General features: G+C 46.3%; 1 protein-coding gene and 1 non-coding gene across 7 annotated transcripts in view; one reads left to right on the forward strand and one right to left on the reverse strand.

The window, feature by feature from the left end:
* STARD9 (StAR related lipid transfer domain containing 9) overlaps window positions 1-12,673 on the forward strand; it is a 150,750-nt gene extending 138,077 nt beyond the window's left edge. For 3 of the 6 annotated variants that reach the window (XM_030931371.1, XM_030931373.1, XM_030931376.1), the window contains 7 exons: window positions 8,363-8,450; window positions 8,612-8,733; window positions 9,423-9,487; window positions 9,672-9,874; window positions 10,121-10,215; window positions 10,438-10,596; window positions 11,159-12,673. In XM_030931371.1, the coding sequence (XP_030787231.1) occupies window positions 8,363-8,450; window positions 8,612-8,733; window positions 9,423-9,487; window positions 9,672-9,874; window positions 10,121-10,215; window positions 10,438-10,596; window positions 11,159-11,260 (834 nt within the window). In that variant the 3' untranslated portion in view covers window positions 11,261-12,673. The remainder of the gene's footprint in view (window positions 1-8,362; window positions 8,451-8,611; window positions 8,734-9,422; window positions 9,488-9,671; window positions 9,875-10,120; window positions 10,216-10,437; window positions 10,597-11,158) is intronic. The other 3 variants (XM_030931372.1, XM_030931374.1, XM_030931375.1) reach the window with 3 other exon arrangements.
* On the reverse strand, window positions 339-439 carry LOC115898061. The gene has a single exon (XR_004057818.1). It is a non-coding gene; the product is annotated as a small nucleolar RNA U13 (small nucleolar RNA).
* Window positions 12,674-14,652: the final 1,979 nt, after the last annotated feature.

A 14,652-nucleotide genomic window follows, 5' to 3' on the forward strand; every position in this document is an offset into this window, starting at 1 on the left:
GTAAATAAAGTTTTACTGGAATACAGTCATGCCCATTCATGTACATGGTCGTGTTCCCACTACAGTGGCAGAGAGTAGAGTAGCTGTCACTACTCAAATGGCCCACGAAGCCTTAAATATTTAGTATCTAGCTCCCTACAGAAAAAGTTTGCCAACCTTTGGTTTAGATTTTTCGTCTCTCCTGGAGCCAGTTTTGATTCTAACTTGTTCATTTCTGTGTATATTGTGATCAATTTCTTTTTGCTGTGATAGTTTCTCAGTCTTTTCTTGCTTCTTGGTCAGTAATTTTTTGGAATGTGTTTTATCTGCTGTTACTTTCTTTTTTATTTTTTTTTTCATGTAAGACAGGTAATGTGCTCACTTAACAAGGTTTGAGAGAGGCACTTCTCAGACATGTATGTGAAAACCCAATTATCATGCTTACGAACTGCAAAAGGATCGTGTCTGTGGTTTTCTCATGGTTGGATTGAAGTTATGCATTTTTTGGCAAAAAATACCATAAAAGTGATTTGCCCTTCTCAGGGTTGACAGATTAGGCAAAGAAAAATACAGGATGCTAGTTAAATTCAAATTTTAGAGAGACAACAAATAGTTTTATAGTGTAAGTATGTCTCACGCAATACCTTATTCTCAGTGCATTGTATCAGAGGTTACTGGATACCAATCTATCCTATTTCTGATGATGTAAACTTTGATGTTAAGGTGGTATTTGGGAGTCTCTCCACTGAATGTTGCTATTTTGCCCTTTATGATTAATAAACATGGCTGAATGTGGTGGCTCACGCCTGTAATTCCAGTGCTTTGGAAAGATGAGGCAGGAGGATCACTTGAGTCCAATATTTTGAGATCAGCCTGGGCAGCATAGTGATACGCCATCTCTACACACACACACACACACAAAAGCTATGTTGGTGGTGCATGCCTGTGGTCCCAGCTACTTGGGAGGTTGTGGTGGGAGGATCGCTTGAGACTGGAGGGGAATGGAGGTTACAGTGAGCCATGATTGCACCATTGGCCTTGGATAGAGGAAGACCCTGTCTCAAAAAGTCTTGGAAACTGGCTGGGCACGGTGGCTCACGCCTGTAATCCCAGCGCTTAGGGAGGCAGAGGTGGGTGATCATGAGGTCAGGAGTTCAGGACCAGCCTGGTTAGTATGGTGAAACCCCGTCTCTACTAAAAATATAAAAATTAGCCAGGCATGGTGGCCAGCTACTCAGAAGGCTGAGACAGGAGAATAGCTTGAACCCGGGAAGCGGGGGTTGCATGGAGCCGAGATGGTGCCACTGCAGTCCAGCCTGGGAGACAGAGCAAGACTCCATCCCCTGCCCTCTCCCCCCCAAAAAATCTTGGAGACTATGGAAAATCCTGTTTTTCCTCAAACTTTCATCCACTGATTTTAGTGTCTACTAGTGTGTCTTATCTGTAAAAATTATTGTGATATTTTAGTGGCAATTTTGTATTCTCTTCATTTCTTCTACATTTATTTATTTATTTACTTATTTATTTATTTTATTTATTTTTTTGAGACAGAGTCTCATGCTCTATTCCCCAGGCTGGAGTGCAGTGGTGCAATCTCGGCTCACTGCAAGCTCTGCCTCCCAGGTTCATGCCATTCTCCTGCTTCAGCCTCCCAAGTAGCTGGGACTACAGGCGCCCACCACCACGCCCAGCTAATTTTTTGTATTTTTGGTAGAGACAGGGTTTCATCGTGTTAGCCAGGTTGGTCTCGATCTCCTGACCTCATGATCTGCCCACCTCGGCCTCCCAAAGTGCTGGGATTACAGGCATGAGCCACTGCGCCTGGCTTTCTTCTACATTTATTAATTGGAACTTTTCTCTAAGAAAGTACAGTCCCTTCTTCCACCACTTAATTTATTCAACTATTTAGTTTTTTTCAGTTTGGAATCATATTCTTTGGGGAATAATTCAATACGGTACTGTCATTATTAATTTCATTGTTCAGCTTGTTCCAGCTTTAATTATTTGGAGTTCTTTCAGCTTGGGTCTTGTGTCCTTTGGACATGCCTTTTTTGTTTTTTTTTGTTTTTTTGGTTTGTTTTGTGATAGGGTCTTGCTCTGTTGCCCAGGCTAGAGTGCAGTGACACAGTGATGGCTCACTGCAGCCTTGACCTCCCTAGGCGCTGGTGATCCTCCCATCTCAGCCTCCTGATTACCTGGAGTACAGATGTGCGCCACCATGCCCAGCTACTTCTTGTATTTTTGTTTTCTAGAGATGGGGTTTTACCTGTTGCCCAGGCTGGTGTTGAACTCCTGGGCTCAAGGGATCTGCGCACCTCTGCCTCCCAGTGTTGGGATTACAGACATGAGCCACCGTGCCTGACCCTTGAGCACTTCTTTAATTGATTTTTTATTGTTGTTGTTATAATCCATTGGCTTTAGTATATTCATAGAGTTGTGTATCCATCAGCAATTTTAGGACATTTTCATTACCCCCTAAAAATCCACATGCCACTAGTTATTCCCTAAGTTCACCATTCCCCAGCCCTTGGCAACCACGAGTCTACTTTCTATGCCTATGGATTTGCCTATTCTGGACATTTCATATAAATGGAATCATACAATATATGATCCTTTTTGATGGCTTCTTTCTCTTAGCATAATGTTTGCAGGATTGTGTTAGTTTCCTGGAATTGCTGCAACAAATTACCACTCACAGAGTGGCTTCAAACAACAGAAACTTATGCTCTCATGGTTCTGTAGGCTGGAAGTCCAAAATGTTGGTGTTAGCAGCACCATATCCCTCAGAAAGCTCCTGGGAGAAGGATCTGCTCCAGGCCTCTTTCCAGGCTTCTGATGGTTACCAGCAATCCTTGGCACTCACTCCCATTTCTGTCTGTGCCTTCATGTGACATTCTTGCTCTCACTCGCGCGCTCTCTGTCTCTCTCTGTGTCTGTCTCCCTGTCTGTCCCAGTATTTAAGAGACAGGGTCTCTGTCACCTGGACCTGACTGCAGTGGTGCAATCACAGCTCATTCTTACCTGCAACACCTGACCTCAAGTGATCCTCCCGCCTCAGCCTCTCAAAGTGCTGGAATTACCAGCGTAAGCTACCACATAACTTTTTTGTTTTGTTTTGTTTTGTTTTGTTTTTTTGAGACAGTCTTGCTCTGTCACCCAGGCTGGAGTGCAATGGCACGATCTCGGCTCACTGCAACCTCCACCTCCTGGGTTCAAGCGATTCTCCTGCCTCAGCCTCCCCGGTAGCTGGGATTACAGGCATCCGCCACCATGCCCAGCTAATTTTTTGTAATTTTAGTAGAGACGGGGTTTCACCACATTGGCCAGGCTAGTCTCCTGACCTCAGGTGATCCACATGCTTCAGCCTCCCAAAGTGTTGGATTACAGGTGTGAGTCACTGTGCCCAGCTCCACATAACCTTCTTATAAGGACATTAGTCACTGGATTTAGGGACCACTCTAATCCAGTACTGTCTTATATTAACTTGGTGACATCTGCAAGGAACTTATTTTCAAATTAGGTCAAATTCACAGATACTGGGGGGTTTGGACTTTAACATATTTTCAGTGGAGACAGTGATTTAACCCCCAACAAGGGATCCTTCATGTTGTAAAATATACGAGTGCTTCATTCCTTTTTATGGTGAGTAATACTCCATTGTATGAATAAACCACATTTTATTTATCCATTCTTCAGCTGATGGGCCTTTAGAAAGTCGTTTTCTGCTTTTTGCCTACTAGTAAATATTGCTGCTGTGAACATCCCTGTAAAGCTTTTGTATGGATATGTTTTCGTTTCTCTTGGGTATGTATCTAGAGTCGAACTGCAGGATCATAGAGGAACTGCCAGACTGTTTTCACGGTGGCTGTCCTATTTTACCTTCCCACGAGCAGTGTATGAGCAGTGTGTTTCTCTCCGTCCTCACCGACTGTTGCTATGGCCTATTTTGGATGACAGCTGTCCTGGCAGATGGGAAGTACTACCTTATTGTGGCTTCAGTTCCATTGCCCTGATGGCTAATGGTGTTGAGCATCTTTTCACGTGCCTTTGCCCATTTATACATCTTCTTTGGAGAAATAGCTAGTCAGATATTTTGTCTATTTTAAGGTTTGGTTATTTGTCTTTTTAAGAGTCCCTTAGCAAATATATAATTCACAGAAAATGTCCTCCCATTCTTTGTGTCTGTTCACTATCTTGATATAGTGCCCTCTGAAGCCAAAAGTTTAATGATGTCCAGTTTATTTTTTATTGTCGTTCCTTGTGCTTTGGTTTCATATCTAAGAAACGAGTGCCTAATCCAAGATCACAAAGTTTATGCCTATGTTTTCTTCTAAGAGTTTTATGCTTTTAGCTTCCACATTTCATTCTTTGACCCATTTTGAGTTAATTTTTACATATGGTGAGAGCTAGGGGTTGAATTTCATTCTTTTCCATATGGATGTCCAGTTCTCCCAACAACATGGGTTTGAAAGATTATTATTTCCCCCACTAAATTGTCTTGGCAGCCATGTCAAAGATCAGTAGACTACAGACATATGACTTTATTTCTGGACTCCTAATTCTATACCATTGATCTACATAGGTGTGAGCTGTTGCACCCAGCCTCACACTGTCTTCATTACTATAGTTTTATTGTAACTTCAGAAGTCAGGAAGTCTGCATCTTCCAACTTTGCTCTTTTTCAAGATTACTTTGACTATTCTGGGTTTCTCAGATTTCCATATGAATTTTAGGATCTGCTTGTCAATTTCTGCAAAGAAGTCAGCTGGGATTTTGATTGGGATTACTTTGATCGGTAGTTCAATTGGGGGAGCATTGCTATTTTAACAATATTAAGTCTTTAGCTCTGTGAATATAGGATGCCATTGTGTTTATTTAGGCTTAATTTCAACAATGTTTTGAAGTTTTCAGAGTACAAGTTTTATGCTTATTTTATTAAATTTATTCCTAAGTATTTTATTCCTGTTGACGTTATTATAAATGAAATTGTTTTCACTTCATTTTCAGTTTCTTCATTGCTATTATGCCGAAATAAAATTGATTTTTGTATATTGTTCTTGTCTCCTATACCCTTGGTGAATTCATTTATTAGTTCTAATGTTTTTTTTAAAATAGATTCCTTCAGATATTCTATATGCAAATCATGCCGTCTGCCTTTGTTGCTGTTGTCTTGCCAGTTGTGCTGACTACAATCTCCAGTACAATGTTTATTAGATGTGGTGAGAGCGGATGTCCTTGTCTTACTCCTGATTTGAGGAGGAAGGTATCCATCTTTCACCATTAAGTGTGATGTTAGCTGTGGATGTTTTATAGCTGATCTTTGTCAGGTTGAGGAAATTCCCTTATATTCCTAGTTTTTTGAATTTTTATCATGAAAAGGTACTGGATTTAGTCAAATACTTTTTCTGGTGTCTACTGAGATCATCTTACGGGTTTTTTTTCTTTTATTAATATAGTGCATTGCATTGATTTTTGTATGTTGAGCCAGCCCTGTGTTTCTGTGATAAATCCTACTTGCTCATGATATATGATCTTTTTTTATGTGTTGCTAGATTTCAGTTTACTAGTGTTTTGTTGAGGATGTGTGTGTGTGTTCATGGGGGATATTGGTCTAGAGTTTACTTGTGATGTCTTTGCCCAGTTTTTGTATCAGGGTAACTCTGGCCCTATAGAATGAGTTGGCAAGTGTTCCCTCCTGATTTTTTGAAGCATCTAGGAAGGATTGGTATTAATTCCTTAAATGTTTGGTAGATTTTACTAATGAAGCTATCTTGAAATTTTCTTTGATCACTAATTTAATATCTTAAATTTGTAAATAAAATATGTACTAAGTTTTTTTTTTTTTTTTCCTGTCGCCCAGGCTGGAGTGCAGTGGTGCCGTCTGGACTCACTGCAAGCTCCACCTCCTGGGTTCACATCGTTCTCCTGCCTCAGCCTCCCGAGTAGCTGGGACTACAGGCGCCCGCCACCACGCTTGGCTAATTTTTTTGTATTTTTTTAGTGGAGACGGTTTCACTGTGTTAGCCAGAATGGTCTCGATCTCCTGACCTCGTGATCCACCTGCCTCCTCCCAACGTGCTGGGATTACAGGCGTGAGCCACTGCGCCCGGCCTGTACTAAGATGTTTTATTTCTCCTTGAGTCAGTTTAACTTTTGAGTCACTAATTTATGTTACTGAATTTGTTGGCATATAGTTCATAATATTAATTCATTTGTTTTTATTTATTTTCCCAGACGTTTTTAAAGCTAAAATTTCCCTCAGCATTGCTTCAACCATTTCCCATAGCTTGTGACATGTGTTTTCATTTTTAATATAATTTTGCGATTTCTGTTTGTATTTCTTCCTTGATTCAATTGTTGTTGAGAATTTCTTAAAACATTTTTGAGGCCAGGTGCAGTGGCTCATGCTTCAAACTCCTGGACTCAAGGGACTCTCCCGCCCAGCCTGCCACGCACCTGTACTACAGGCACAGTTACCTTTCCAGTTGTGTTTTCTTGTAATACCGTTGTACTCCTCCATCTCCCAGTGTATCTTTGATCCATAAAGCATAAGGGATCCATTTTGGTATGTCTGTGAAATGGGTCTCTATGCAAGCTTTTGTTTTTTTTTCAGATGGCTGCCCATTTGTCTCAGCAATACTTATTAATTTATGGATATTTATTTTTGGAAGTCATCAGTTCAGCACTGGGAACAGATTAGATTACCTAGGAATACATTGTGGAGTGAGAAAATAGGGCCTAGGCCTGAATTTTGAAAGGTTCCCAAAATGTCAGCAGTTGAAGAGGATGAGTCAACAGCAACAACAACAAAAAACACTCAGAGATGAGGAGCCTCTGGAAGTGGTTCTGTCAGTAAAAGGGAGAGACTGGCTACGTCAAAGCTTGCCGAGAGATTCAGGAAGTGTAGGACAGAAGTTGCTCACAAGATCCAGCCACACGGACACCGTGGACCTTGGTGACTGCTGTTTGGAGGAGTGACGAGGGCAAATGTTAGATTAGGGTGGGTTCAGAAGTCAGCAAGAAGTGGGAGATGGCAAACAGCAAGACTAGTTGCAAGAAGCTTATCTGTGAAAGGCAGGAGAGTGAAGAGGAAGGTTTTAAAGATGAGAGAAACCGACACAGGGGCTCACACCTGTAATCCCAAAACTTTGGGAGACTGCAGAGGGGAGGATCACTTGAGCCCAGGAGTCTAAGTCCAACATGGGCAACAGGTTGAGATCCTGCCTTTACAATTTTTTTTTTTTTTTTGAGATGGCGTCTCGCTCTCTTGTGCCCAGGTCGGAGTGCAGTGGCACAATCTCAGCTCACTGCAACCTCTGCCTCCTGGGTTCAAGCGATTCTCCTGAGTAACTGGGATTACAGGCGCTGCCACCACACCCGGCTAATTTTTTGTATTGTTAGTAGAGATGGGTTTCACCATGTTGGTCAGGCTGGTCTTGAACTCCTGACCTCAGGTGATACACCGCCGCGGCCTCCCAAAGTGCTGGCATTATAGGCGTGAGCCACTGCTAGGCCCCCAAAGTGTTTTAAAAATTAGCCAAGTATTGTGGCTAATAGTAAGGATCCAGTGAAGAGGAAGAGGTGGAAGCAACAAGTGAAGGGACTGGTGATCAGTAGTGAAGGGCTTCTGACAGGGCAGCGTGAGAACTAAGCCTGAGGCAGAAGGGCCTGCTTTGTTGCAGCAGGTGAGGAGATGAGGATGGAGAGAGGACTCTCTTTGTTTCCTCCTTTATTGTGATCAGAGCAGCAATAGGTTAGAGGTGATGATGGAGGTAGGATGGAGGGTGCCTGTGAGTTCCAGCAGAGGTCAAGGGTCATGTTGTTGAGGAGCCTGCTGAGGTGGAGGTGTGGTGACCACATTGCAGATCCAGAGGGTCACCCCATCTAATCCCCAGTTAGGACCTTTAGCTTGGCTGCCGCACCTGGGGTGGGGGCCAAGCGTTCAGCTTTTCATAGCCTGTTACTTTTCCTCCCATCCCATCTTCCACATTTATTACCCTGCTAAACCCCCTCTAGCCATGGCCTCATTCCTGTTGCCCGGGTGGTGCAGAGAGCCTCTCATGCACTGATCCCTGGTACCCCCCAGCTTGGAAGGCTGGCAGAGCACCCCATACTCTCAGGCCCTGGTTGTTCTGATCCCTGTTGGAACTCCCCTGTAAGCAGCCTCTGCCTGTGTGGCTTAGAAGGTGAGCAGAGATCATCTAGATACTAATTTCTATTGCTGTGGTCTTCTTGGGGGAGTGTCCAGCCTCTGGTATTCCCATCTGGGAAGACCATTGCAGTTGATTCATCTTATTGGAAGCTGTGAGATGCAGTTCAGAGGCAAAGGAGATAATTTTGTGCTTGCCTTCTGGCTCAGTCCTGAGTATCCTGTCTTCTGCAGGGTTACACAAACTTGCCTGACTCCAGGGATGTATGGATAGGGGATGAGCGAGGCGGCCTTTCTGCAGTGAGGAAGAACTCCGCCTACGGTGAGTTGCGGGGAGTGTTGGGGATAGCCAGCTGCCTGGCTGGGGACTTGGGGGCTGATGGCTGCTGGATCTTAGTGGGTCACTGGTCTGCGGGAGAGCTGTTGCTGTCCTGAGGCCCTGATGTTCAGTGTCGTCACAGGGTCTCCACCTATTTCTTGTAGGCCGCAGAGCCTCCCTGGGCAGTTGCTGCTGTTCACCATCCAGTCTGTCCAACTCGGGGACCTGCTTTTCCTCTTCCTACCAGGATTTGGCCAAGCACGTTGTGGACACTTCTATGGCTGACGTGAGTGACTGCTCCACCTGTCCCCACCATTCCTTTGCCCAGACCTCTGCTGGGTGTGCAGTAAGAGAAAGTAGGAACAAAGCTGGACAGATGAGGAGCCCAGGGCTTATGGGCTCTTCATCTTGAGAAAAGTGGTTCTTCATCTTGAGAAAAGGGGAATTCAGGCCAGGTGTAGTAGCTCATGCCTGTAATCCCAACATTTTGGGAGGCTGAAGCGGGAGGATCACTTGAGGTCAGTAGTTCGAGACCAGCCTGGGAAGCATAGCAAGACCCTGTTTCTACAAAAAAATAAAAACATTAGGCCAGGCGTGATAGCTCACACCTGTAATCCCAGCACTTTGGGAGGCTGAGGTGGGAAGATTGCTTGAGTCCAGGAGTTCAAGACCAGCCTGGACAACATGGTGAGATTCTGTTTCTACCAACAAATACAAAAAGATAGCCGGGTGTGGTGGTGTGTACCTGTAGTCCTAGAGACTGGGAGGCTGAGGTGGGAGGATCGCTTAACCCCAGGAGGTTAACGCTGCAGTGAGCCATGATTACGCCACTCCACTCCAGCCTGGGTGACAGAGCTAGACCCTGTCTCAAAAAAAAAGAAAAGGGGAATTGAGCAGAGGCAGGCCAGACTGACTAACCCAGGGGCTTAGTTTTTACGATGCCTCCTAATTTGGGTGTGGCCATTGTGTCCCCAGGTAATGGCTGCTTGTTCGGATAATTTGCACAACCTCTTCAGCTGCCAGGCAACAGCTGGCTGGAAGTAAGTTTGTGTAGGGTCCTTTGTACAGTGTCTGTCTTGGTCCTAAGCTTGTCACTCTGCTTGGCTTCTCTCCTCCCTTCCCTTACCTGGATTCCTCGAGTCTTCACTCTCAGCCCCTCCTTTGTGACCCTTGGAGCCCATTTTTGACTCCCTCCTATTTTCTGTGCTTGGTGTCTCCCCCCAGCTACCAGGGTGAGGAGCAGGCGGTGCAGCTTTACTACAAGGTGTTTTCTTCCACTCGGCATGGCTTTCTGGGGGCAGGTGTGGTGTCCCAGCCGCTGTCTCACGTGTGGGCAGCTGTCAGTGACCCCACTCTATGGCCCCTGTATTACAAGCCCATCCAGACAGCAAGGCTGCATCAGCGAGTGACCAACAGCATCAGCCTGGGTGAGCCCAGGGAAGAAAGGCTTCCACAGGGCCTGGTTTCTGGTGTGCCCAGTGGGGTCTTGCTGGGGGAGAGAGGTGGAGGGTTGGAGGCAGCCCTATTGGGAGGCCAGGTACTCAGGTTACTTTGATTGCTCAGCCTAGGTTGAGCTAGGTGTTGGGTGATGGTGGGGGGCTCCCTGACCGGGAAAGCTTTAGGACTAGGTCTGTCCATGGGCCTCCTGACCCTCCTTATCCCTGTCCCTCCAGTGTACTTGGTGTGCAACACTACCCTGTGTGCACTGAAGCAGCCGCGGGATTTCTGTTGCGTCTGCGTAGAAGCCAAAGAGGTGCCTGCCTTGGTGGTAAAGACGTTGTGGGAAGAACTTGGGCTGAAGTGTCATGAGAAACAATCTATATGGGCATCAGGTCCTTTAGGGGAAGGAGGGCAACTTGGGGCTGGAGCCAGAGTAGGGGTGACTTGAAGGCTGGCCCAGTGTTGCCTTTCACCATACTGTCTACACGGGAGCCTGTTCCTGTTTTGTCCACACCACACAGGCAGGACTCCCATTTCCCTCTGTCCCTAGGGTCACCTGTCTGTCATGGCAGCCCAGTCTGTGTATGATACATCCATGCCAAGACCCAGCAGAAAAATGGTTCGCGGGGAGATCCTGCCCAGTGCCTGGATCTTGCAGCCCGTCACTGTGGAAGGGAAGGAAGTCACCAGAGTCATCTACTTGGCCCAGGTGATAACTCCTTTGTGGCCGGCCTCACAGCACAGGCTGACTTGGTCCCACAGCCCCCTGGGATTTTTCTCTCTCACTGTTGAACATCCTCCAGTGCCCAGGCCCTTTGGCCTCAGACCTGGAGACTCAAGGGCTTCCTGGGCTTGCCGTAAAGGGAGTCACTGGGGAATTGGAGAGAAGGGAATGAGACAGGCGTTCATCAATCTTTTCTGAAGCTGCTGTTACCAAATACCTAGTGACCTGCATCCTGTGGGTGATCCCAGTGTCCTTAGGAGACAGATGAGTCATTGTGAGGCAAAAGCAGCAACCTTGGCAGAGCAGAGTGATGACCTGTTTGGTTCACCTCTCCCCTCCCAGTCCCTTGACTTGTACTTTGTCACTAGGAGGTGAACGCCAGTGCTTAGATCTGAATAGCAGAGCCCAGGGGCCTGTAAACACGAAGCCACAATCTGAGGTGCTTCTCCCATCACCACAGGCTGAGGGAACTCCATGGGGCTGGAGTGCGCCTGGCACACTCTCTCAAATCTATTTGCACCTTAAATTCTTCTCTCTCTGCTTTCAGGTGGAACTTGGTGCTCCAGGCTTCCCACCTCAGCTCCTGAGCTCTTTCATCAAACAGCAGCCACTGGTAATAGCCAGATTGGCTTCCTTCCTTGGTAGCTAGCATCTCACCGTCAAGATGGTGCTGCCGAGATGCAGACCCAGGCTGCTCAAGAGAGACACTGTGGCAGCTCTTTGTTACTTTCTATACCCCAGTGCAGGAAAAGCTGATGCTGCCTGCTGTGGCCAACTGGGGCAGACAGCACTGGCCCACGGATGCCAGCAAAGCCCGGTCAGTACTTGGTCACAGCTGGCACCAGTGCAGAGCAAACGGCCTGAGCTCCTGGCCCAGGCTATCCAGAGTGAATGCAGCTCAGCTCCCCTTTTGGATTTCCACCTTTCCTTCCTGTTTCTGGGACTCTGCAGCAAAGAGGCCACTTAAGGACGGGGACTGGGCACAGCCAGCAGAGCCAGGGGACTGCAGTGCTTTGGCAAGGTGCTTCCGCAGGCTGGTAGGGAATCAGGCAGCCACTGGCCAAGACTCTGCTCTGAATCTACCTCCAGCATTCAGCTCTACTGTGTGATGGGACGTTAAAAATACCAAAACAGAAAGAGGGTTCAAAAAACAGCTGCACAAACCAGAATACGGATTCAGAATCTTTTCTCCCTCTTGAATTTTTGCAAAATACTTTCTTATTGATTTTTTTTTTTTTTCTCCCTTTCCCTCCCAGGAGAAGACACTTGGGTCTTGGCATGAGTCGGGGTGTTGAGCGACGATGCTCTGATACGGAGCCGTTACTCTAGAGCTTGGTCAGATGGAAGACACTGTAGAACCAGGTTGGACAGATTTGGGGTCAGGGTCGGGGGCTGAGCTCTTTTGAGGACTGGTGGGAGCGGCAGCCAGATGCTGGTTGCTGACAAGGCAAGAGGAATTTCAGAGATTAAACATTGTCCTTTGACGGAGAGGAGGTGAATGAACTCCCAGAGGAGGGGAGTGGCTTGTTGGGAGGAAGCTCAGTTCCAGAACTGACCTCAGTGCACTTGGGAGGCGTGGAGTCCTGAGCATTCTATGATTTCTGCTCTGGCCCCACCTATCCTGGGATGGGATTGGATGGGATGGAGAGTGGGTTCAGTTTTCTTATACTTTAACCTGGCTGAACATGAACTCTGAATATTCTGTTTACCTGGAAGTGGTAGGGGTGGGAAAGATTCTCATCTTTAGTTCTCGTGCCCAAAATCTTTGGTAGATGGAGGGTAACTGGGGATTCAGAAGATGTGGTAGAAGGTATATTTCTGTATAGTGTGGCAGAGATGTATTTTTCTAAAGTGTTGGCAGGGCATTTTTCCCTCTTACCTCAGACTAAGTTATTTATATATTGTTGATTGAAGGTTTTTAAAAATTGCTTTTAAACTTCTTTTTCTCGGGTAAATTTTTTTGGTGACATGATATATTTAACACCCTATTTATATACTCCTACCTCTTTTCATATAAATCTCTTACTAAGACTACTGACCAAAAAAGTCAGAACATTTTAAATTGAAAGTCCTCTGTGTACTTTATCTAGTGAAGAGTAGATGAAATACTGCACCGGGATAGCCTAAGTATGTGATTCGAGCTTGGCAGAGGTAGCTGGAGATCACACTGGCAATACCCACTCATAGCCGTCTCAAAGATTCAGTTTACATGTAGGTACAGTTTCCCATGAACTTGGCATTACTTCGCAGGGTAAATAGCAACCAGGTAAGTTGCTCAACTGTAGCCCAAGTAAGAACTGAAGGGGAGGATCCAGAGCCGTCACTGCCACACCTAACACTGGCCACAGTGCCCTGGGGCTTCTGAGGCAGAGCCACCTATGGGAATCTGAGTTGGGGGATAACCAGGAGGTGACCCTGTCCGCCTTAATAGAGAAGCCAGCTGGGCGCGGTGGCTCACGCCTGTAATCCCAGCACTTTGGGACGCCAAGGCAGGTGGATCACCTGAGGTCAGTTCGAGACCAGCCTGGCCAACATGGTGAAACCCAGTCTCTACTAAAAATACAAAAAATTAAACCAGGCATGGTAGTGCACACCTGTAATCCAGCCACTCGGGAGGCTGAGGCACAAGAATCGCTTGAATCTGGGAGGTGGAGGTTTCAGTGAGCCAAGATTGTGCCGCTGCACTCCAATCTAGGCGACAGAGTGAGACTCCGTCTCAAAAAAAAAAAAAAAACCACACACCAGACCTGACTGAATCAGCAACCGAAAAGATTGAGAGGGATCTTGTAGCAAAAAGCAAAAGTGGAGTCAGATTTTGGTTTCACGGGGTGGTTCTCATACTTTTGTGTATATCAGCATCACCTGAAGGCTTTCTTATGCCCCCAGGCTGGGCCCTACCCCAAGTTACTGGTTTGGTCGCCCCAGGGAGGGACCAGAGAATTTGTGTTAACAAGAAGTCCCAGGGGACCCTGAAGTTTGCTGGTCTGGGGACCACATTTTATAAACAGCTTTGACACAGAGCAGACATACAGAAAAGAATCTGATGAGTTCACTGACCCACTAGCTGCCTATCTCCATAATCCTTAGAGTAGCCTCCCACAGACCAGCAGGAAGTTCCCTTCATCGGGAGCATGTTCAATTTCCATTCAGATTCCCAAGAATTTGTTTTTAACTCAGTGGGCCTTAAGCCAGGCCTGGGTTATGGCCCAGCCCTTCAGTCTCAGCATCCTTAGGGGTTTCAGGTTTTCCTCTCCTGCCCATCGTGTGTCACACACCTTAGCTGGGTCGTCTTGAACAAGTCAAGAAGTAGCCATGAGCCTGACGCTGACCCTAAGCTTCCTGGGGGCAGTGCTGTGGTTTAATCACAACCAATGCTGGTCTCTGGGCATAGAAAGCTTTTTTTTTTGAGACAAGGTGTCACTCTGTAGCCCAGGCTGGACTGAAGTGGCGTGATCATGGCTCACTGTAGCCTTGACCTCCTGGGTTCGGGTGATCCTCTGACCTCAGCCTCCCAAGTAGCTGGGACCACAGACATGGACCAACACTCCTGACCAATTTTCTTTTGTATTTTTTATAAAGATGGGGTTTCCCAATGTTGCCTGGGCTGGTTCAAACTCCTGAGCACAAGTGATCCTCCCACCTTGACCTCCCAAAGTGCTGGGATTACAGGTGTGAGCCACCGTGCCCGGCCGAGAAAGCATTCCTTAAAGCTTTTTTGGTTCCCGGGCATTCAGAACAAATTGGATTTAAAGGATAAAGATAAAGGCCTTTGAAAATGAAGAGATCAGGGGAAAAGGTTCAGATGCAGAAACTTTAAGTAGCTGAGCTGAGGAGAAGGGAAAGGCATGGTATTTGGGAGAAGTATGATTACAAGGTGGTGACAGAAAAACTCCCGTTTTTCACTTTCTACGTTGATGGGGTTTCCTGGCTCTACCGTGGTCACACAAGTGGATCCCATTAGGTCCTCCTGAGGATTATATTACCAGCCCAGCTCCTGGCGGTAATGCACATGACCAGAGTAGTCCTTTTTTTTTTCCTCAA

Source organism: Rhinopithecus roxellana, chromosome 5, assembly GCF_007565055.1.
Source record: "Rhinopithecus roxellana isolate Shanxi Qingling chromosome 5, ASM756505v1, whole genome shotgun sequence".
In the NCBI taxonomy this organism is placed as follows: Eukaryota; Metazoa; Chordata; class Mammalia; order Primates; family Cercopithecidae; genus Rhinopithecus; species Rhinopithecus roxellana.